Source organism: Physcomitrium patens, chromosome 17, assembly GCF_059467195.1.
Source record: "Physcomitrium patens ecotype Gransden chromosome 17, ASM5946719v1, whole genome shotgun sequence".
NCBI lineage: Eukaryota > Viridiplantae > Streptophyta > Bryopsida > Funariales > Funariaceae > Physcomitrium > Physcomitrium patens.
Window position 1 is genome coordinate 14,411,648 of NC_143426.1, and position 22,953 is coordinate 14,434,600.

At 40.4% G+C, this 22,953-nt stretch overlaps 4 protein-coding genes across 13 annotated transcripts; 2 read left to right on the top strand and 2 right to left on the bottom strand.

Moving 5' to 3' along the window:
- The first annotated feature begins 757 nt into the window (after nt 1–757).
- LOC112294791 (gibberellin 3-beta-dioxygenase 1) lies at nt 758–3,500 on the top strand. Of its 5 annotated transcripts, none has more exons than XM_024545628.3 (5): nt 758–1,046; nt 1,264–1,394; nt 1,773–2,195; nt 2,426–2,756; nt 2,958–3,500. In XM_024545628.3, the coding sequence occupies exons 3-5, from the start codon at nt 1,780–1,782 to the stop codon at nt 3,255–3,257; spliced, it is 1,047 nt and encodes a 348-aa protein (XP_024401396.1). In that variant the 5' UTR covers nt 758–1,046; nt 1,264–1,394; nt 1,773–1,779; the 3' UTR covers nt 3,258–3,500. The 5 variants fall into 5 exon arrangements, with proteins under 5 accessions (XP_024401396.1, XP_024401397.1, XP_073396401.1 ...); XM_024545629.3 differs by having other exon boundaries at nt 758–985; XM_073540300.2 differs by having other exon boundaries at nt 758–1,394.
- A 417-nt stretch (nt 3,501–3,917) lies between these two features.
- Nucleotides 3,918–6,513, bottom strand: LOC112294792 (26S proteasome non-ATPase regulatory subunit 8 homolog A). The gene is made up of 7 exons (XM_024545634.3): nt 6,266–6,513; nt 5,947–6,025; nt 5,540–5,642; nt 5,068–5,162; nt 4,642–4,810; nt 4,395–4,506; nt 3,918–4,208 (listed from the first exon to the last, which is right to left on the bottom strand). Exons 1-7 carry the CDS (start codon nt 6,368–6,370, stop codon nt 4,068–4,070), a joined length of 804 nt encoding a protein of 267 aa, XP_024401402.1. The 5' UTR covers nt 6,371–6,513; the 3' UTR covers nt 3,918–4,067.
- Nucleotides 6,514–9,574: 3,061 nt separating this feature from the next.
- Nucleotides 9,575–15,298, top strand: LOC112294030 (serine/threonine protein phosphatase 2A regulatory subunit B''alpha). Its single transcript, XM_073540163.2, has 13 exons — nt 9,575–9,745; nt 10,341–10,405; nt 11,091–11,339; nt 11,700–11,805; nt 11,978–12,077; nt 12,413–12,518; nt 12,642–12,732; nt 12,979–13,120; nt 13,360–13,507; nt 13,768–13,877; nt 13,997–14,153; nt 14,361–14,486; nt 14,675–15,298. Exons 2-13 carry the CDS (start codon nt 10,403–10,405, stop codon nt 14,813–14,815), a joined length of 1,479 nt encoding a protein of 492 aa, XP_073396264.1. The 5' UTR covers nt 9,575–9,745; nt 10,341–10,402; the 3' UTR covers nt 14,816–15,298.
- A 362-nt stretch (nt 15,299–15,660) lies between these two features.
- On the bottom strand, nt 15,661–19,369 carry LOC112294029 (acyl-CoA-binding domain-containing protein 6). Of its 6 annotated transcripts, none has more exons than XM_090243875.1 (4): nt 19,144–19,336; nt 18,898–18,961; nt 18,593–18,713; nt 15,661–18,127 (listed from the first exon to the last, which is right to left on the bottom strand). In XM_090243875.1, the coding sequence occupies exon 4, from the start codon at nt 17,965–17,967 to the stop codon at nt 16,111–16,113; it is 1,857 nt and encodes a 618-aa protein (XP_090100001.1). In that variant the 5' UTR covers nt 17,968–18,127; nt 18,593–18,713; nt 18,898–18,961; nt 19,144–19,336; the 3' UTR covers nt 15,661–16,110. The 6 variants fall into 6 exon arrangements, with proteins under 6 accessions (XP_090100001.1, XP_090100002.1, XP_090100005.1 ...); XM_090243876.1 differs by having other exon boundaries at nt 19,139–19,323; XM_090243879.1 differs by lacking the exon at nt 18,593–18,713 and having other exon boundaries at nt 19,144–19,353.
- Between the last annotated feature and the right edge of the window lie 3,584 nt (nt 19,370–22,953).

The following is a 22,953-nucleotide window of genomic DNA, read 5'->3' on the forward strand; positions in this document are numbered from 1 at the left end:
GGTGATATTTGAGTAGTCTCTAGTCTCGTCATTCACCACTATGGGCCTGCAGATGAGGTCCACCGATGCAGAATATCACTAAAGCTGTTTCTTGAGTAGCCATGGCAGCTCCCAATCAAATTTTCTTGTTTGTTGTGGGGTAGGACGTCGCCTGCTTCAGTAAGATCCATGGCCACAAAAGAGAAAAATGCTAATCTGCGTTATCCCAGATTGGATGTGGTATCCTTTAATGGAAATCGCAATCTATTTCAGCTTGTGCCGTACTACCTACTCCCAATTCAAGGACCTGCAAATTCTATAGGAGTTGGACAATGTCGCCAGCTTTGTAGCTACTCACGATTTGGTCCAACGATGCCGATTGATCCACTTCTACAGTGTCGGGCACATGGTGATGATAAAGAATCATAGTCCCTTGTCTTGCAACAAGTGTAATCTGTCCACACAAGCTGCTTCCAAACTGGATAGCATATTCAGGAGCCCTTAAAAAGGAAGGAAAGTCTCATTCCGCAGGACAGCTTGAGTCTCTGCCTTGATTCAACTCGGCATCGTGACGAGAACGTGATCCTCGCCTGTCACCAAGAGTCCTTATTGGATGCGGGCATTCTCGTGCATGAATTCCGTGTTGGAAAGTCTTCCACTGAATCTTAAAATATTCCAACTTATCAACTCTCGTGAAGCCCGGTTGCTGGTTGTCACTTAACATGCACATCTCATATAAAAGTCGCTTAAGTCAAGCAGCATCGATGTTAGTACAGCAGTGCACTAATTCGTTGAGATTGAATCAAGGTGAGGTGATTTGAAATTCCCAGCTTGGATCGTTGGGTTAAAACTGATTAGAGAGGTTGATAAGCTGATCAAACGAGGCCATCCTTAGCCCATTTGCAATGTATCTCGATCGATGTAAGTAAATCCAAGTTTTTGTGAAATCAAGCACATGTGACATCTCCGATTCATGAAGAAACCTTCATGACGCTTATTGCTGGAGGTAAGACTATCCAAATTGTTCAAGTTTCTCCGAAGAGGCTGATACAGCAACAAACATCTAGGTACCTGACCTCGACAACACTTGCATGTGAAAAAGTTTGAGATTCTAGCTTCATAGATTGCTTTCCCTCCTAAGCGAAAGCAGTCACCAAACTGAACGTAATTGCGATTTGGTTCCTCATAGCCGACACAGCTAGGTACAGGTGGCTTGTGAGCATGATCTACTACAAATCGGTCATGAACGTCCTGTTGCAGCTTTGATAATTGTGAGTGCTGCAGGCTGTAGTCCGCCCATAAAGCCCATAAAAAGTCAGCCTTCAAAGCGCGAAAATAATTTCAGGAGTATCTTCTAAAGACAAAGATACGAGGCGCTAGCTTTAAGGTTTATTTCCAACAATTTTAAGTCTGAGGTACCACACCTGATAGAAACCCCTGCTCATTTTCTTGAGAACGTGCAAGAACCGGATTAGACCTCTTAGAATCTTGGGGCTTCTATTCGAATTGAATTATCAATCTTCGTGCTTAGCAACAGAGCGATGAAAGTTTGGATAACTCGCTTCACATATGGAAGCAATCACAAGAGGGTTAATTTGAAATAATATCGTCAAATGGAAAATGTGTTGCCGCCTCTGTTCTTGGGAGGACTCTTCGAATGACACCATTCTCTGTACGTCAACATGAATTACATTGGCAAACTTACAAAGAACAGAATCCTCGACATATCGTGTCACAGAACTCATGAACTCTACTGATTACCAACTTATTTTTTCGACACGTTGTCATTGCAGTCTTCAAATGGAGGGGAGTAGACATGAGCAGCAAAAACAGAGTCTTTCAGATCTTATACCAGTAATTGACCTTGCAGCACTAAATGGCGATCATATCGACGAATTTGAACGCAGGCGCATTATAACTGAGATAGCTCATGCATGCAAAACATGGGGCGCTTTCCAGCTGGTCAACCATGGTATTCAACCGCATGTGATTGAAAGGGCCAGAGCTAAAGCGTGCGGGGTGTTTGAATTGCCAAATGAAACACGGTGGAAGGCCAAACGATCACCAGGCAGCTTGTCTGGATATGGAAACGGCGCTGTCATCGCAGACGCAGTCAACAATGAAATTGCATCCGAAGCCATAACCTTCGGGTACCCAAATTCTGAGGCTGACGTAATTGCTAGCATATTCTGGCCTCGCGGAAACCCAGGTTTTAGGTAAGTAGCAATCAGACCCACAACCTCAATGGCACGATAGAGCGTCCCTGGTTCTTTACACTCTAACGAAAAATCTGCTTCTTTCATCTTTCATTAACCTGCACTGTGTGATCATGTTCTTACACTAAAACAAAATGTTCGCTGGCCGCGTACATGATCTTCAATAAGCACCTTCGAATAAGGTCAATACAGGTAGACTGACATTTGCCAGTGTTGCGTTCAAACTCCAGTGCGAGCATAGATGATTATAATGAGGAGTCGCATGAGCTGGCCTTGAAGGTCGTGAGACTCATGGTAGAAGGCCTGGAACTCCACGGAAACTTAGCACACTTTCAACCCTACTTGACAGAACATTTTGGAGTGTTGAGAATCAACAACTACCCAGCTAGCGAACACCCAACCCGAGACATCGGACTTCCACCGCACATTGATGATACCCTACTAACCATAGTGCACCAAGGATGTGAAGTTGAAGGACTTCAAGTTAAAAAAGATGGCCAGTGGGTTACTGTGCCACCACGAGGCGACGTCATGGTTGTCCTCGTGGCTGCCGTATGCCAGGTACATTCGAACTCCTATAGGCTCCTTTAACATCAGTTTTTTCGAAATGCCTCTAATTAATTCTAAGAAAAAACTTGGTGATGCACAAGCCACGAGAAACAGAAATGATTTTGGTAATCGCAAAGTCGAAAAATGCATACCTGTTCTAACTTCATCCTTCGAACCGAACTCGAGCTTGACGACTGATTTTATGATTTGCAGGTGATCACAAATGACAACTATAAAGCTGTCCTACATCGAGCAGTGCCGAATCGAGACAAAGCCCGGCTCTCCATGGTGTATTCGGCCTATCCTCCGGCGAATATCTTTATTACCGCTGCTCCAGAGTTTGTGAGCCCTGCACACCCTCCCCTGTACAAACCATTCACATGGTCAGAGTACCTATCTGGTCAAGTTACCCACATCCTTAACCCTATTGATGGCTTACAAACAGTTGAGAGGGAAGGAGAAACTCAAAATCAAACCTCAGAATCCTCAGAGAGCAGTAGTAAACTTGATTAAAACAAAGGGAGTGAAATTCAAAGTTCCCAACTCAGAAGCATTATCAACATATTTTGTTGACTTCACGAAAGATGGTCAATTTTGCGTCGTAAGTGATTGCTGTAGTCAGCAACTGTAATCTGAGTATCACACAATGCAGAACTCATGCGAAACCTTGGCTTCTAGATGAAACATTCTTGAATTTAAATGTCCAAAATCTTGATTCACCTGATTTGGAATACAAATGAAAACATTTTGAAATTCCTCAAACTTCCACTGCGGTTTGAAATGAGGTACAAACTCAAGTAGTAAGCTGCCGTCAGAGGTGCCTGTTGCAAAGCAGATCAAATGCTCTAAACAGTGACAAGCCCACCTGCTGAGCTCTCAAGTAGAGAAAGTCAATGCCGTCCATAAGCATTCTATGTTGTTCTTCATTACTGCGAGAATCATTACAAAAGATTCTAAGGCAGTCCTCATGCACGCAAATAGTGACAAGTAGAGGGAAGAAGTGAAGGCCAATACGAACAACAAATTCAACTGGATCTCTCAGCAAACATGATCTAGTGACACGAAGGCACAAAAATTCGAGATCAAAAATCCTTGAAAATGTAGAAAGGCGTGCACAAGATATCCCACAAAACACGCCAATCCTTAAAGAAGAAGATCCTCAAATCCAGCGAGTGAATCGTAAGTAAACGCGTTATGCATAGGAGGACCAAACAACGCATGCTTGGATCAAATTTTGAGTGTAAATGCATGCAAAAGTTGCCTAATCGTCAAATTCTTTTCAGGATTCGTTTACAAAACACTCGAGCTGCAATAAGTCTACTTCTATACAATACGCTCCAACTCCCTAGCATAACCTAGAGTTTGATTGATTAGCTGAAGAGAAGGAATCTCTTTGCATGGTGCAAGTTTCTTGGCTCTTTGAAAATACACCCTGGTGCCGCGAATCTCCCAATCCGGATGATCCTGAATAATGTTCGGACCCAAAACATTATCAGTTGCAAATAAGCAACCCCTTGGTCCCATGAAATTGAGAACGCATGAAGGACTTCAACAGAATCCGTAACACAAACTAAGAACATGCAAGATATGGAAATGTGTTACGTAGAAATGTTAGAAAGATGTGAGACAAGCACTTGTAGAAATACTTACATCCAGAACGTATGCCAGCAACTCTTGATCGGACGCAAACATCAGTATCTTCTTGGCCTCCACTAATGACAACGAATCGTACGCCTTCTCACTACAACCTGCGATTTCATCTCTGTGCACAATGAAATGAGTAATTATTGAGTACATCATTACCATGATCTTTGCAACAGTAAGAGCATCCTTGCAAAAACGCAGTTTCTAGTCAATCCACCGAGAAAGTCATTCATAATTCCTTGGTGTATCATACCTGACAGTCTTGGCAAGAAGGTCCATAAAGTACACATAAGTTTCATGTGGAACAGCTTGACGGGCACTTAGAACACGGTTGTAGGCGCCCTCCATGAACGACTGCTCTAGCTCCACAGCATGCTTTATGCATGAATGATCATGAGCTGCAGGTGGTAGAAGCTCTAGCTCTGCAAACCCATTCACACGCATCTCAATAGCCAGATACAGGCAAAAAGATACAGAAGGACATCTACTGGCTTCATGGTTGGTTCGAGCAGCTGTAACAAAAAGAGCTCACTGCATACTCCATCTTCGAAAAAGTAACTGCAATAGAACATGTTCAATGCAGGAAAGAAAACATAGTTTAGAATTTAGTCATTTCGAACGCAGTATACTAGTGCAAAGTGGCCTTTACAGTTTGAAAAAGAAAAGAAAAGTGTGTAACCTGTATGAAATTCCGCAATTCTGTTCTGAACTAACAGCCGCAGCAAGTTGAGACCTAAAATGGGATACTCTTGTCCGGACGGAGGAATCACCCCCCTGCAATCGAAGAACTGATTAGCTAAAAACATGACCAAACTCAAACAGATATGTGAATTTCAGTTCTCAGACGAATATGTAATACATAAAGAATTTATATGAAACTTACCAGGAGTATTGATATTCGTACAGACTAAACAGGATAAATTATGAGCAATGGGCTTTTGCATCATCTTTAAAGAAACAAATAGACCACCGACAAAAAAAATCATCAAATGAATATGTGGTCAAAGTACGATACGTAAAGACGAGATCCTAAGAGCAAATTTGAAGATAAGAATACTGACAATTACAAACTTCGTCCTTCAGGAAAATCTAAAACTCTTACCGTGGGCTGTTAATCCTACAATTATCAGAATAAAAGAGTAAAAGCATACCTAGTATCGGTGTAGTATGACTTGAGTTGAAGAAAATGGCGCTCAAATGCATCCTGATCCTCCATTTTCACACTCAAAACTACAGCATGTTCCAAAATATCCCCTACAAACAATATGGACTCTCTGTAAGTTAGAAAACGAGTTAACAAAGAGAGGTCATGGAGACTCCACACGAATGATTACACGTCATTTGAAGAACATGTATGAACCATGAAGTTTTGAATCGAGGCATTGTACGGCTGAACTAAATGATATACACTGCACACTGTTGAAATCCAAATTGAGCTGAATTAGGTTTAAAAGCGTGTAAACGGAAATAATCCACAATAAATTGAATTGGATAAAGCAACCACCGATAATGTACATGCAAACAAACTTAATGTAGCAGCAGCAATAGCTACACATACTTGCGAGAAGAAGCTCTTGTATGGATGATGGAGACGATTTAAACAGGGGTGGAAGACTAGGCAACTCAGTCAGCTTCACCTGCAACACTCAGATACCGCTGACATAAATCACCGTGCAATTCCAACTTTACTTGTTCCAACCTCTTCTTCTTCAAAATCCGAGTCAGGTCAGCCCTCTTTTCCAAACACGCATCAACAATTCCTGCCTTCCTCCAGCACCATCCAAACACACAACCTCAAAACCCTAACCCGCACCACCAAAACCTAACACATTTCAAATCGTTCGCCAATTGAGCAGCAACCGAGTATGCAATAGAACCTTGAGCTGAGAAAGGATGTTGTCGCTGGTTTCCGTATCATTTTTGTCGTAGGCGGCCTTGAACTTCTGAAACAACCGGGTAATGTCCGCAAGCTTTCCCTCCATTTGGAAGCGCGAGAAACCTGACAAAATGGCTCAAACTACAGGATAAAGAACACACTTCCGATCCCGAGTTCGGAAATCACAAAAAGAGAGATAGTCGTGGAATCGATGAACCACAAGGTCGAAGAACAACAATCAACTGATCAGAAGACAGGAGAAGAATTGTTCGGAAGCAATTCGACCCCGAAGCTTCCACACTGGGCTCGCCGTTCCAAGCCCACACTGAATTATCTGGTCTGCCATGTCAGCATTCCATGTCAGCTGATTACCACGTACGCAAAAAAAATTGAGTCAGCTTTGGTCAGATGTGGTGACGTGTATTGATGACGTCGGTTCCGTAGACTTTTTCTTCCTCAGAAGAACTCAACTTTTAAAGTACTTTCACGATGATAAGTTAGCCTTTTGCCTCTGCGATTATTTTGGGAGCAGGATGATAAGTTAGACTTTTTCATGTGAGGAAAAAAAAAACAATTGCCCAAAGAAAATCAATTGTCCCCCAAAGAGACATCATGAACAAGAGACTAAAAATACTCATTTGTCCTTGGAAAAAGTATGAAAATCCATTGTTTCTTACACAATTTCTAAGAAATTATTTTATTCAACGAGATACAAAAATACATATCTTAAAGTACTAATTTTAATTTTGTATTTTCATGATGTGTTTCGTTTGATTTAGTATCAACTTGCAATATTTTCTTCAATCTTTATTTGATTTAAATTATGTATAATAATTGTAAAGAATAAATAAAAAAAACAAAACAATACCTCCGAATTATAATAATATGAATTAAAAATAAAAATAAAAATAAAACTTCAATTCATCATGATTTGATATATTCTTAAATACGAAATTTATCTGTCACTTTACATTGGGTAAAACGTGAAAATGTGGTATTTTTTGTATTATTCTATGAAAATAGTTATTTAATCAAAAAAATAAGTTTTACAAAAGTAACTCTTATATATATATATATATATATATATTTGTGTGTGTATGTGTAGACTAAATGATTTACTTCCTAAAAAAAATAAACATTTAACACACATTTGAATTGAAATTTAAAAATAACACCATCCTTAACTTCAAATCTGTGTTGCTAATTTCAAATTCTTTCAAGTCATACACATACTAATTTTACAACTTTAATGCTTGTATTGATTTTGTTAGTTATATTTAAAGAGAAAAAGAAATAAATTGTGTACTATTTAGATAAAACAAAAAGTGAAAGATCAAAGTATGGTATCACAAATTCAAAAAATGTCTCTCTCTCCCTATATATATATGTATATATATATATATATATATATATCATCATCATCATCATCATCATTAGACAAATATGGAACAATCATTATTTATTTGATATTTAAACTACATTTATTGTTGTTACAAATGCAGATTGTATGCTCAAAGAATTCATTTTTTTCTTTTGACAAGATATATTTTAAAAAAATATATCTTGTTGAAAAACATGTTTCTCATAACAACCAAAATCTTCTAATAGTATAATTTATTCAGTGTACATACAAATTTCACTTCAGTCTTAAAAAGTATTGTAAATCAATAAAGAGTGTTTGGAGAATTTAAATGCTTGATTTGAATTTGAATACAATGTTATGTTAGTTCAAATTACAATTCCTTTATTAAATTATGCTTTTATGATTAAATTCAAGTCTTTCCCATAAAATTTTCGGATTAGATCTTTTAATACTGATAATTCGTTAAAAAATCAAATACCAGCTGTAATAGAATGTGATTTTACGCTATCAATTTATTCTGGTTTTTGTTACAAACTAGTCTGAAAAATGCAAATTGATTACAAGAAATGGATGTCGATTACTGTCTATTTTAAAACACAATATCATACATGTTAAAATGCATATTGCAACACAAAATCATCAAAGAAAAATTATTCCAAATCTATTTTATTTTGATTTTTAAACTTTTCATTTGTCTTCTAGATTTAAATATCACTTTAGAATAGAAATTCCACAATTATGTAAAATCTTCAGGAAATCCAAGTCACACAAATAAAATTTCAATTGCTCAAAAAGTTTAAGGAGTTGTACTATTTTGAAAAAAAGTAAAAAAAGATTCTACACATTATATTTATACATAGGGAATTGTTAAATTGACCTGTGCATTTACTAAATCAACCCACCCATTTTTTCATTGGTTTTCTACCAAACACAAATCCAAAAATGAAGAATTATTGGATGATGGTTAGGATGAGTGGGTCAATTCAATAAATGCCTGGGTTAATTTAACAATTCCCTCTCTCTCTCTCTCTCTCTCTCTCTCTCTCTATATATATATATATATATTGATCCTTCAACCCTAAAATATAAAGAATCAAGCTTTCATCGACACCCAAAGGCAGTAAAGTCACAGAAACTTGAAATGGTGACTTCCTAAGCGCCAGGAAAGGAGGCAGAAAGTTACGAACCAGGAGAAAAAGGCACTACCACAATCACAACTTCGAGAGGTGCAGCCAGAGACGAAGCAACGAGGAAAAGCCACAGGAGGACAACAAATAAGAGTAGCAGGTGTGAACAGAACCAGGGAGAGGGAGAGGGAGATGTCAACTTCCAGGAAGTTTACCTTCAAAAATGTGGTTGCAATCGGGAATACCGCATTTGTCAGGGAGGCACCGTTCCTCACGTCGAAAGGCCAACTGGACAGACATCGATGGCCCAAATGTACCACCCAGGGTTGTATCCAAACCGTCCGATCAGGGCAAGGGGTCGGCGGGGGGATTCGAACCCGCGCGTGGGGTGGTGGGGCAGGCGGCGCCACGTGACCAGGAAATCGCTTTCAACGTAAATGTTTGAAATGGCCTCGTTTGAAGGGGTTTGAACCGTTCAGCGGAGGGGAGCACCCTCCTCGTAAGCCCAAATTTGGACTTGGAGTAACCCCTTTCACACCGCGCGGGGTCGGGAGCGAGGCAGTGTTGGTTGCCCTCCTTCGTTCGTTCGTTTCTTCGTTCGTCCGTTCCCTTTGAGTGAGGCTGCTGCCCCTGGTTCGGGCGGGGCCCTGCTATTCTTCGTCGTCGTCGTCGTCGTGTGCCCCATTCCTTGTGTGCCCAGTCTTCATTTGCCTCCCATAGTGCCGTGTTTGCCCAACGTCTGCTGACACCGCCCCCTCGCAATACTACTACGGCGCTATCTTTCTCGCTTTCTCTTTGTCTGTTTCTCTTACTGAGTGACCCCTTCCTCTTATTGATCTTGTCTTGGCTCTTTACTCTTGGTTAACGCCACCGCTACCGTATTTGTTCTCGCCGTGTTTGCGAGCAGCGCTGTGTGTGATTCAGGTTGTTATTTCGACTTGGAGCTTGGAATTATTTTGGTGTTCTCTCGCCGCCTTCGCCGACCTCGCAGGTGAGTGTCTTCGACCCCCCCCCCCTTTTTTTTTTAATAGTTTCTTCCTATTTTCGTTCCAGGTGTTTTGATGTAAGAAGCGTGAGTTTTGGTTTTTTCGAGGGTATGTTTGATTAGAGGCGGTAGGCGTGGAAGTAGAACGGTGGTCTCTCGTTGGATACCGATTCCAGGCGGAGGGGTTCTTTTGCTTGCTGAGTTTTTGTGTTCCTCACATGTGGTTGCTTGTTTTTGGAAGTGCCTATTTGCTGGATGAGAAGAATAGATTTGTTTGTGTTCATAGTGAGAGAACTTCAGTTTTCCTTGGTTTCCTCTATTATTTGCATTCATCTAATTCATCTAATCGTTGTGGCTCTTTACAGATTGTTAGATTATAGCAAACCAGTGAATTTGGAAGTCAAGACCTCCAATACTAGAGTTTAGGCGAAGACCTTAAATTTTGAATATAAAGTGAACCTAGTCTTGAGAGCCCTTGTAGATCTCTGAAGTCGGAGACTCTCATGAACGGTGAAAATGCCCGTGGCCATTGACATGGGAATTTTAGACCCTAACCTCTTGCAGCTCCCGCAAGACTTACCCTCATCTTCTGGCAATCTAGGTGCTGACAAGCTTCTTGACGATCTCTTCACTCAATGGCTTTCTCTTCCCGAAGCTCAACGCATGGTAACAATAAGTCTAAACCTCCATACCCATTTTTAGCATACAATAATAATATTATATTTACTACAATAATAATCTGCTTACGAAACCGGGAATTTAATGGAGTCCGTTCGTGGGCTTCACCACTCTGCGGTGGGCCAACTAGTAATAGTCTTCCGTTTCAAAGGCGTATGCTCAGCAAATAAACTGCTCCGACTAAAAGCAGAAATTGATTGTATAAAATCAGGGTGTTTGATATCAAGTGTAGAAAATGCCTTCAATAGGTCGAACAGTGGCCTGAAAAATCTGCAGCAGGTTTCCCCGTAGCAGTTTTAACTTCCCAAGTCGTGTGATATATATCGACAAGCTGTACACACAACTTTGGTGGCAGTACGGATCATACTTTCAGGAGTTTCAAATTTTTGCTTTGGTATATAGTGCCGAACTGGTCCCTGTTTGTAGCCTCCTTTACTTTCTGACTGACCTGCCATTTCTGATGGAAATCCCAACATTGATTTAGAAATATCTGCGTGCACGCAGACACACACACAGTATAAAACTGTCCGACGGGCCCGATATTAATATAAGTCGTTCTATGGAGAAAGTAAAACCTCGTGTTTCAGTGGTGGTTCAAGGACGGGATTCGTAGAATGCTTGTTCTGTGTGTAACTGTGACTCGCATTTCTAAAACTTCACTTTGTGCAACCAGGTCATGACTTTGATTCAAGAAGCTCATCCAGAAGCATCATGTGGAGATCAAGGCAGTCGCATTCAAACCTCGCCTTCATCCTTGTCAATAGATCCTCCGACACTTATGCATATTAAGGAGGGGTGTACTCCACCCTTGTCACCTCGCAGCCTTCCGCTTTCACCAAGGTCACAAAGGCGGTTGACTGGACATACCATCTCTACCTCCCCCTTAAGCAATAGTGATCTTATTCGAGAATCAATTCCTCAGGTATCTCACAGGTTGGCCATGGACACCGACATACATCCTTCTTAAACACGAAGTTGATTGTATGGTTCGGGCCACACATTGCTGGATGATGTTGTAGTCTGGGAGAAGTTCTGATGGAGGACCACTGGGAGGCCTCTGAAAGCTAAGAGTACATATGGGTTTTATGAATTAGTGCTGCACATAGGGTTTCCTCGTAGATGTTTGTATTCGATTACTGTTGGATTTGTACAGATGTTTGGGCAGCAACACTCTTACAAAGGAGGGTGTTGACATTAGGCTTCGTAGAGTTTGCTAGAAAGACGGTCATCTGAATTCGTTCTGATAGATTGTTTCGAATGGTGGGTTACTTGATGAGCGCAGTTTTATTTTCCAAAAGGACCACCTACCTCAAAAGAAGCTTACTTTGAATGTTTAGATCGTGTTAATCGAATATTTTCTGGTTATCCCAATGGTCTTCCACTTTCTGGTATGTTTTCATCCTTATCAATTACTCCTTTATGTTTTGATGTAGACAATAACACGGTTTTCTGTGTTACTTGCTTTTTCCAGTTCTGTTTTGTTTCCAGAAGCTTTTGAACTCCTTGATGAAAAAGTTGCTATTGAGTATTTATGGATTTTCTTTTTTGTTATGTCTTTAGCATTCATGCCGGTTACGAAGGAGATTTGCAAGTTACCATCATACTTTTCAAGCGTTTTATTCCAAAAGCTTGATATCAACAGGACTGGGCTAGTTACCAAGTATGCGCTAACCTTTCGTATCTGTAATGACAATGTTGATAGTCATCTTTCAAGTAAATGTTTTTTTGAATGGTGATTTGAGCTTCATAGAGACGGCCGATTTGCATTTATCATTTGAGGTTATCTGAAGTTTATTATTTGCAAGGTGTCTACCTGAATCTTTTTGTTTGTATCGAACCTTGTAAGGCTTTTGGGCTATTGAGTTGCATGTTCCTATTATGATATTTTGCAGTTTTACAAGATATAGCTATAGCATCTTTAGTTTAAGTGCATTATAATCTACATATATTGAGTTTAATTAAGAGAGGTTTACAATCGTTTACCCCATGATATAGGGAAAGGTTAATAAGCGACTGGCTTGATCAAAACATGCTTGTAGCTGATGGCGCGACACGCATCTTTACAGTTCTGAAGCAGCATGATACAGATTATCTAACACAGGTTATTTTCAAAGTTTCCATTGTTTACGCTATGTTGTCGTTTTAGACATTTCACGTCACCTGGGTTTCTTCTAATAATTTTCCTCCCAAGGTGAGGAACTAACGAGTATGATTTGCTGAGCAGGATGATTTTAGGCCCATATTGCGCGAGCTCTTATTAACACATCAAGGTCTGGAGTTTCTGCACGATACACCTGAGTTTCAAGATAGATATGGTACGTGATTCCGTCAAATGATAATATGATTGCTTCTGTTCAGTAGTTTACAAGGTTTTAGATCAGTTATTTGACAAACTTTTTGATTTTGCTCGTAGAATTGTTTTTATCCCTAATCCCTCTCACCCTCCCCCTACCCTACCCAGACCAAACGTTGAGGCAGGTGGGACTAAAATCTTCAATGAAATGTAGTTCTGATGTTTTCCCATCTCTCTTTTGGGATGTGCGGTTGGTGGAATTTTGCAGCTGAAACAGTGATATTTAGAATCTTCTATCACTGTAATAAGGGTGGCAATGGACGATTGCTGCTTAGAGAAATCAAGCGAAGCCATTTATTTGCTACCCTGCAGCAAGTGGATGTTGAAGAAGACATCAACAAAGTGTTGAAGTAAGTTCTCATGTGGTATTTTCAGATGTTGAGATATTTGAATGAGAATCTTTGTTCAGAGAGTCTTAGCTTTGGGGCTTCCTTGTTAGTACACCTAACTGTGTGGATACGTGAACACGTGAATAGTGAGTTTACAGTAGCGAGGGATGAGAGCTTGGATCTTTTTGTCATATTCCAGTTTAGTATGCTAACAAAGACTATAATAATTGACCTTTGGATACATGTGGTGTGCGACGCAGCTATTTTTCATATGAACATTTCTATGTTATTTACTGCAAGTTTTGGGAGTTGGACTCGGATCACGACTTTGTGATTGACAAGGATGACCTATTGCGATACGGTAACCACGCACTCACGTATCGTATCGTGGAGCGTATTTTCTCTCAGGTATGAAGCGCTTATCGTTGCTCTGCTTTCTGAGCTTTGAAAGCACGATATGGAAGCTGAATAGATCTTGGCATAGTGTAATGTTAAATCTTTAGTAACATCAGGGCATATTTAGCTGTATACATGTAGGGAACACATACAATTTCATTCAAGGTATTGGTTTAGATTGCCTGCAGGCAACCTAATGCGCTTGAATTAGTGTTGGGCGTTTTCTTTTGCTTTACCGGACGTTGCCAACGGTAGCACCTTGTGAATGATAGGTTCCAAGGAGGTTTAGAAGCGGCGTTGAAGGAAAGATGGGGTATGAGGACTTCGTTTGGTTTATATTATCAGAAGAGGACAAGTCATCGGAGACCAGCCTCGAGTATTGGTGAGTTCGCCCTCCATTTTATTCTCTCTACTGTCTGTCAGCCGATGTCCCAAAGAAATGGCCATTGTGATTTTTATTTTTCTTAGTCTACGCTAACATTGGATAAGTTGTGGGACCAGGTTTAAGTGTGTGGACCTGGACTGTGATGGTGTAATCACTCCAAATGAAATGCATCATTTCTATGAAGAGCAGGTGCACCGGGTGGAGTGCATGGCGCAGGAGCCTGTTTTGTTTGAGGACATTGTTTGCCAAATGTCTGATATGATTAAACCTAAGGTAAGATGTGTACCTAATTTGATTTGTACACAGTACTGCTCTACTCAGAAAAACTGATAGGAAGGTGGCAGTATGTTTCTTTCTTTCTTTCTTTAATTATTTTTGACGATGAAGCCATGGAGATTAGATGCATATTTTCTTGCTTAATTTGTTACTGCTTTTCCTTCGGGGAATAATATCTTTTGCATCTTTGATTCTGGATTACAGAAGGACGGTCACTTAACACTCCGGGATTTGAAGAACTGCAAACTATCTGGAAACTTTTTCAACATACTCTTTAATCTCAATAAATTCGTGGCATTTGAAACCAGGGATCCGTTTTTGATCAGAATGGTAAAGCAATTCAGACAGCACTATTTCCATCAAATTGAGATTTGCCATATCTCAGCATGTTGCTTCAAATCCATATCACCTACTTTCAAACGCTTCGATTCATCTCCTGATAATTGTTCCCTGGTCATCACATCTGCCTCGTTGACTTACCTATTTGGGTCCTAAAGTTCCGTTCCTTATGGTTGCAGGAAAGGGAAGATCCTACATTGACCGAATGGGACCGATTTGCGCATGCTGAGTACATCCGCCTGGCAATGGAGGAGGACGGTGAGGATGTTTTCATGGATGGCAGTGCTGAAGTCTTGGACGATGCCTTTGAATACTACTAACCAGCTGAAGTATGTTCTTTTCCATTTTTTGTAGCTGGGGAGACCAAGGTTCTTACATCCTATAATGTCGTCGTGCTTGTCATTGTGCAAGCCAGGTGTCTATTGATCGAAATACTGGGTGATAAGCACCAACTTGACATGCCACTGCACTGAGAGTTCATGATGTGCACTCCAGTCTTCTTCTCAGGGCTGCAGTCGAGCGGAATTTTCCGAAGCAGAAGCCCTACTTGTACAGGATTCCCACTTTTCTTTTTTGTGTCCATGGATTGGTCACTCTAGTGAGGATTCAAATACGAGATTAGCTTAAGTTGAAATAGGATCCAACAAACTTCGTGTTAGTCGTTGGATAACACTTCCATTTTAAATGGGACGATCTGGATGAAATCTATAAACATGGTATTCCTTGTCGATGAATGCGCATCTGAAGTAAAAAACATTGTGGACAGAATTCATAATTCGTGAATAAAATTCACTTTCGATCTAGTTATTGGGAAAGTTTCGGAATATTACTTGTGCCTTAAGTTTTGTACTCAAACATACCCTCCTCTACTTGTAACTTGCTGTAACATGTGCTAACTTGGTCATTTCACTGTTACCATGTAGATATTACTCATTTGCCAGGTAACTTGCACTATCTACACGAAACTATGTGACTATCTGTGGCAGCATGATGACAATTAGTTTTATCCCGCTGATTGTTGGTCACTCAGACAGTCTGCAATTTTTACAAGTCATATGCTCCGACCAAATGTTTAAAAACTATAACCTGTTCAACTCCTGTGAGAATCACCGTATCGATACAGATCGCGCCCCAATAATATATGCAAATAACACCATTCCAAATGTAAACTGAAGTCAGTGTCTCCTCAAAGAAATGGGGAGCCGCTGTTTCTCTTTCATAATTGTAGCAGTCAACGATTTGCCTCCCCCATCACATCTGCAGCTAGCTGACACAGTAGGCAATAAGGCAAGCCACATCCAAATCTTAAACTAGCTCCAACTCTAAAGCTGTATATAATCAACAGTATGTAACCAATAATCCTATTTTCACGAACACCTAACATACCCTAAACTCAGAAGGTAGCCTGCAAAACTAAGCAAAAAATGACACTGTCCCTTCGCCGATGTTGGCTGCTAATCAAAACACCATAAATGGAGCAATCCCGTAACCCGTTACAGATTATTAAATATATACCGAACCTAATGTAAGCATCACGAGTTAAATAAGCCATCTATTGGTAGCGTAAGGTAGAAAATAGATTGGTAAATGAAAACAAGGGCGCATTAAACTAAAACTAATCGTATCTAGAGGCAGGAGGGGCGCCTGCTAGCCAACCCCAAACACCAACCTTACTATCTTTTTGAGATGCTTCATTTGCTGCTCTTTCAGAAACAGCCATCTGTCGATGAAGCAGGTCCAGCTCCTTCTGTAAAGCCTCCATAGAAAGCAACTTCTGTCTCAACTCTGCAATCTCAACTTCAAGACGGAAGGACCTGGATTGCTCGCCTTGCAGCTGACTACGAACCAACAGCAGCTCCTGCTCCACATCGGCCAACGAAGAAAGGGCGGCAGCGTTTTCCACTTTGAGCTTCTCCACCTCAGCTTGTGCAGCCCCAACTGCCATTCGCAACTGCTCGAGTTCATCATTTCGAAAACGCTGTTCAATTTCATCATTTGGGGGAGCTTCTCTTCTAGACGTGGATGGTGAATCTTCTTTCGAGACAACTTTCGCATCTGATTCTTCGTCCAGGGCACTTGACTCAATAATCTCCTCAGAATCAGATGATGAGCCTTCCTCATTGAGTGACGTGGTATTTTGCTCGGTCGCCTCCACTGGAGGCACCTGGTTTACTATTTCTGGTAACAGTGCTGGTCCCAGAATATAAGCGTGTACCTCATTACTGAAATAGCCATTATATCCACCAAATGCCAATAAAGCGTTTTCCGCGACTTCAACACTCAGGCCCTCGCTGGCTGTGGCACTGGTAACCTGAACAACATCCTCAACGGACCACGACAGAGTCGCCATATTTAGGACCAAGGTCTCAGAAATAGCACCTGTATTATCCCCACCTCCAACGACATACCAATTATCCCCATGAGTTGCACCAGCGTGTCCTGCCCTTGGTCTTGGTACTATTCCTTTCGTAGGCACCAGTGCCCACTCCATGGTCTCAAGGTCAAGTGCATGCAGATCATTGTAACAATCAGAATGCGAGCCACCTCCAAATACAAAGATACACGAATCTCTATACGCCGTTGCCACATGATCAGCCCGTGGAGATGGACAGGCTCCAGATGCAATTACCGACTTCCAAGTCATTGTTTCCAAATCTAGAATATTAAGATCATTGAATAATCGCCGTTTCAGATCTTCCCCTCCAAACATGTACAACTGTGTTCCAATTAGAGTCACCGAATGTCCTCCGCGAGAAACAGGTGCTTGACCATAAACGCTCAACTTCGTCCAGGATAAGGAGTGGATGTCAAAAGAATGAACAGTAACAGTCTCGGCGGCAGGTTTAGCGTGGCCTCCAACTACAAGGAGCAGCTCTTTCCACCTTATGAGTCTGTGTCCAGCACATTGAGGAAGCCAGGGCTGAAGAGGATCCTGCTTCGAGGAGAAAGGAGACTGTGGAACTCTGGTGTCCACCTTTGACCAAGTCAATGTTTTCAGATCAAGCACCTGTACGTCGTTCAAGTAGCGGCCATTGTGATTCCCCCCGATTACATAAAGCTTACCTTCCACTACCGCCGCTGAATGTTGATATCGTGCAAGTGGCTTACGACCCGTAACATTTACTGGGACCCATTCTCGGTAGGATGTGATTGCATCGATACCTTCGGCAACTGGCTCATCCATCTCAGGCAATTTGGGTATCTCGCTTTCATTTAGCTCGTTGTTTTCTTCGAGCAATGGCATAACTTCATCTTGTACATGCTTTTCTTTACTAACAACTGAATCCGACGCCTTGGACAGGGTAGGCACGTTTTTCTCCAACAGCAGCTTGGTAAGTTCCTTAGAAGCAGACTCAACGGCCGCTGAGTCTTCTAGAGCCCGTAAATTAAGAGTTCGCTCTTTCGCATACCAGTTAGGGTCTATACCTTCCACAGTCCGAACGAAAAGTCTCATAGCTTCCAAGGAGTTCATATTCCCCAAATGATTCCAACTTGTCCATTTTACATGTTCAACCACATTCCAACCCCAAGGCTTTTTTACTGTACAAGGCCCCAAAGTTGCCTGCTTGTAGAGCGCAAATAGGATAAGCCGAGTTTCATCTGGTAAAACCTCTGATAAACGCTGCGTGGAACTGAAAGGAGGGTACCAACGTACACAAACATTAGTAAGAGGATTCAAACCTACGAAGTAAGAAACTATACCCTGTTCAGAGGCGCGGGTATTGCTAATCGGTTCTCAAAACATTTGGACTAGGAACATTATCCATTCCAACCTCACAGATGCATCTACGACAGCATCTCAAGTATGCACTGCAATAAGTAGGGAGTAATCTGTGAATTCATGAAAGTAAACTAACTGGCAATAAAATTCGAAATTAAATTAGACAATCGAAAACGTTCTAGAAACAGAATTATCAGCATCTCTTTCGATTCAGTGTGATTTAGCTCCAGGAATTTTAAAAAAAAACGTCGATGAATAAAGCGAAAATAAATCCGAAAATGTTTTTTTTCAATAAAACTGCGTTCCTTCATTTAAAAGACTAATAATTCGAACGGCTCACAGTTCAGTAATTCTGGAATAATGCTAGAAAACACACATTCTGTCCAGATATGAATCTGAACGGCTCGTCCATCAGCAATTTAAAGTACGGATCTGCCAACGAAGCCCAGGAATCCCAATCTTAAGTCCGTAACTTAACACCCCTTCAACACCGCAACCTGACAAAAATTGCTCACGAAAAATCATCACGAAAGTAGACAATTATGAAGAAACCATTTCAGCGCTCACCAACTTAAGTCAGGCTCTGTTTTACTCGACAGTTGTAGCAATATCAAGCTTTCCAGATGCACGTACATTAACCAACGGTTGTTCACGAGTGAGAGCGCAGGAAAATGTGCTTACCAAGTGTACTCAAGCACAATTCACAGCTACGAAACGCCGGCGAACATGAAAACAATGCATCATGCTGTAAACAAACTCACCAGCAATATACCGACCAAAACCAGAAAATCTAAATTAGAAATATATATATTTAAAAAAAAAACGGCATTCATAAAAATTAATCCCCGCACAGCTCCGATATCGCACCAGCATTGCACCCCCACATTCATTCAGCAAAGAGTGAGCCAGTTCGGAGGGAGACCTTACAGCGAGCGGCTGGAAGTGGAAGAGGGAGACGACGGTGAAGAGGAAGAAGAAAATCCTGCGAACTCCGCTGCAGCGTGGAAACGATCTGGATACGGTAGCTGCGCCATGGGCAACGTGTCCATGGCCGAAGCTAGGCAGGCTCCGCTGGTTCAATTCCTCCCTCCCTCCTCTTTCTGCTGCTGCAGCTGCTGCTATTGCTCCCCTCGTGCCATGCCATCGCCATAGCCACGATTAGGGCTTCTCTATTGGAAGGGATGAAGTTCCCGCGTTCCCTTCGCGAGTTCCCTCCATTCACGTACTTTATGCCACTCCTAGGCTGCAGGTTGTCACGTTCCCATGACGTGGTCCGGCGCCAGAACATAATTAAATTAAAGTGCCCGCGTGGCAGTATCTTTTTTGCCACGATGGCACGTTGCCCTTCAGGAGGGAGGGTGTGAGTGAATGCTTGGTAATCTGGAGCCTCGCCCTTCATTTGCCTTGCATTTTCTTACATGGGGTTCTCAGTGGCGTTCACTCCAGGACATAAACTCTCTTTATAAGAGATTTATTGCTAGAGGGAAATGAAAATGAACATGAAAATGACCCATTTTCAAGCTCAGTATCCTTCATTAAATTAGTTTAAAATAACTTTTAAAAATAACGATAACATATACATATATGCAAATAGGGAGTTACGGAGTTGCTAAAGCAACACTCCCATGTTGTTAATGCAACACCCCCTTGGGTTCTTGTGATTAATTTAGTCCATCCCTCATCCTCAATCTTTGGCCCTCCATCTTTGTTTCATGTCTCTAGGCCCCCGTTCCCAACCCATGTTCCTTGTCTCAACTCCTTGTTCATGTTCCTTATCATTGTAAATAGAAACATTAACCTTGAATAAAGTTGTTTTTTGTAAAATTGTTTTGTGACTAAAACATTGCTAATGTTGAATTCTAAACTTTTAATTGCAATTAAGAAATATTACATCTTATTTTAATGCAAAGATTGTTGCATTACTTGATTGTGTTCTCTGTACAAATTGTGGAGGTCTTTTGAAATAGACATCATGTATAAAATCCATGGTTGAAGGCTTCAAGGTTGATTTCTTGAGTAAGAAACATGAATTGCTTTGAAAGTTGTATATCATTTTCTAAAAAATGGAAACATAACAAGGGACAGGCATTAGGAACAAGAATGGAGGGGGGGGGGGGGTGTGTGTGTGAGTTGGGACAAGACTAGGGATAGACTGAAATCATCATGAGAACCTAAGAAGATGTCATGATAATTATTGAGATCATTAAATGTAGTCGGCGCTCTCCATAATATTTACTGTAGATTATAGTAATTACTGTAGCTATAGTATTTAGAGTCTAGTAAAGAAGTACTATTAATCCTCTCACTTTTCTCTTCTTGTATACGAGACACAACCAGATCAATAGATTTGTGTGTGTGAAGCTCTCTCTCCTTAGAAACCCTCTTATGTATATGACTTACTACTACTCTTATGTGTGTGTATGACTTACTATTACTCTTGTGTCTTTCTAAACATTCTCAATACGTTATCAACACGACTCTATTCTACACACTATCATAATTTTTTGCTCTAGTCTTTGACTCTTCAAACCTGTTGCTACCCTTTCTCAGTGTCTGCCTCATGATCTTGTTCTTCTTAGTGGCCCTTCCCACATTAGCTTGCTTAGAGCACTTGTTCCACTCTTTGCCCTGCTTGCTTAGAATACTTGATCCAGTCCAATTCTACCCAGCTTGTTCCCTGCTCCCTGTTGCCGCCAAATAGCCACCAAACCTACCACTGCCACCCTGTCGCCATTGACGTTGCCGCCAAATAGCCCCCAAACCTACCACTGCCACCCTGTCGCCATTGACGTTGTCGCCCGCCTTTGCCTGCCATTGACCGTCACCACCCGTCATTGCCAACTTGCTGCCCTGCTGTTCTGCTGCCTTATTGCTGTTCTGCTGCCTTAATCTATAATCTCTTTAAAATATATATATATATATATATATATATATTTCAAGTTCAAGTTTATCATTTTATTTGACTTTATATTTTAAGGTACGTTTTATTCAATTTTTCTACTTGATCTTGTATTTTCTTTATAGATTTATTTATAATGAGTGCTTCAACATCTTCAATTGCTTCTACTATGGTTCCAACTATTACTAGTGCATCCCAACATTTTCAAGCTCTTTTATTTCCACCATTGACTGTGGATGGAAACAATTATCTATTATGGGAAAAAATGGCAAAAACAAATTTATTTGTAAAACAACTCTCGAATGCCATTATATTTGAAGAATCTCCTACAACAAGTATTTTTATATCTCCCACTATTCGTTGGAAAGCACTTCTTCTCCTTCATTGTCATCTTGTACCTGCATTACAATATCAATATTTGAAAATAGAAGATCCTGTAAAACTTTGGAAGAATCTTAAATCTAGGTTTGATCATCAAAAGGCCATTTTTCTTCCATGTGCATGTCATAATTGGACACATTTACGTATCTTGAATTTTCTAAATTTAAATGCTTTCAATAGTGAAATGTATAGTATTGTCTCACAATTACGATTGTATGGACAAAGCATTTCTGAAGAAGAAATGATTGAGAAAACTCTCTCTACATTTCTTCATGTATCTGCTGTACTTGCACAACAATACAAGAACATGAAATTTTAGAGTTATTCTGATCTCATGTCCTATCTACTTCTTGTGGAGAAGCAAAATGAGCTACTCTTGCAGAATGCGAAAGCTGGTCCTATTGGAACTACACTTCTAGAATCTCATGCATTTAATATTTTAAAGTCTAAGAAGAAATTATATAAACATGGGAAACATGCTCATAAATATCAGGGTAGTCATAGTCAAGACCAGTTCTACCCATATGGAAAGAATAAACGTTCTACTATTAATTATAATAGAAAACAAAAATCAAAGATGCATTCTTCCCATAAGTGCGGAATGATTGGACATTTAGCACATGCATGCCATACTTCAGAATATTTTATAAAAATGTTCCAAGAAAATAAGAAATTACGAGATGAGGCTCGTGAAGTTCATACCATAGATGCGTCCATGGATTCAATTGGTGTTGATGACTTAGAGGCTTATATGAATGATAGAACCTCTAATGATGAATCAAATGATGGGCTCATTGATTTTGCAACAACATATACTATCTTACAAGATAGACGATTTTTTATTGAAAAACCTTCAACTTGGCAAACTAAAAATATGATGACCATGGCTGGAACAAATGCGTTTTGTTTCTAAGAGGGCACAATAATGGTAAAATTACCTGTGGCTTCCATCATAAAATATAAACATGCGATGTTTGCACCTTTAGCACCTCAGAGTCTGATCAGCTACCGAGATGTGTGTATTAATGGTTATCACCTCTCGACCGCCACTTTAAATAGAAAAGAGGTTTTGATTCTTGCGAAGAACCATAAAGTTGTTGAAAAAGCTTTTGCTATAGAAAATGGTTTATATTGAATTGTGATTTGGCCTCCCATTATATTTAATTTTGCATCATTTATCTCAAAGAGTCGTGTTTTTCTTTGGCATGGACAATTGGCACATCCATGATCCACATTATTTAGAAAGATCATTCCATGTCTAACTAGGCACAATTTAAAGCCTACAGATGTAGAGTCTATGGAATTATGTCCTGCATGCGTTCAAGGTAAAATGATTACTCGGCCTTCAATTTGGAAACTTCTACAAGAATTACCACCAATGCTTGAAAGATTGCATGGTGATATTTGTGGTCCTATTAATCTAATATCAGGACCATTTCATTATTTTTTGGTCCTTG

Excerpts from the sequence above, each read along its gene's own strand:
- LOC112294791 (XM_024545627.3), top strand. The coding sequence starts at position 967 with ATGACGCTTATTGCTGGAGGTAAGACTATCCAAATTGTTCAAGTTTCT. Across the intron at positions 1,047-1,772 it reads ATACAGCAACAAACATCTAG|TCTTCAAATGGAGGGGAGTA; the intron begins GTACCTGACCTC and ends TTGTCATTGCAG. Across the intron at positions 2,757-2,957 it reads TCGTGGCTGCCGTATGCCAG|GTGATCACAAATGACAACTA; the intron begins GTACATTCGAAC and ends TATGATTTGCAG.
- LOC112294792 (XM_024545634.3), bottom strand. The coding sequence starts at position 6,370 with ATGGAGGGAAAGCTTGCGGACATTACCCGGTTGTTTCAGAAGTTCAAG. Across the intron at positions 5,643-5,946 it reads ACAAGAGCTTCTTCTCGCAA|GGGATATTTTGGAACATGCT; the intron begins GTATGTGTAGCT and ends TATTGTTTGTAG. Across the intron at positions 5,163-5,539 it reads TCATACTACACCGATACTAG|GGGGGTGATTCCTCCGTCCG; the intron begins GTATGCTTTTAC and ends CTTCGATTGCAG.
- LOC112294030 (XM_073540163.2), top strand. Across the intron at positions 12,078-12,412 it reads AGGACTGGGCTAGTTACCAA|GGAAAGGTTAATAAGCGACT; the intron begins GTATGCGCTAAC and ends CCCATGATATAG. Across the intron at positions 14,487-14,674 it reads ATCCGTTTTTGATCAGAATG|GAAAGGGAAGATCCTACATT; the intron begins GTAAAGCAATTC and ends TTATGGTTGCAG.
- LOC112294029 (XM_024544113.3), bottom strand. The coding sequence starts at position 19,265 with ATGGACACGTTGCCCATGGCGCAGCTACCGTATCCAGATCGTTTCCAC. Across the intron at positions 18,128-19,143 it reads TCCACTTCCAGCCGCTCGCT|TTCCACGCAGCGTTTATCAG; the intron begins GTAAGGTCTCCC and ends CCCTCCTTTCAG.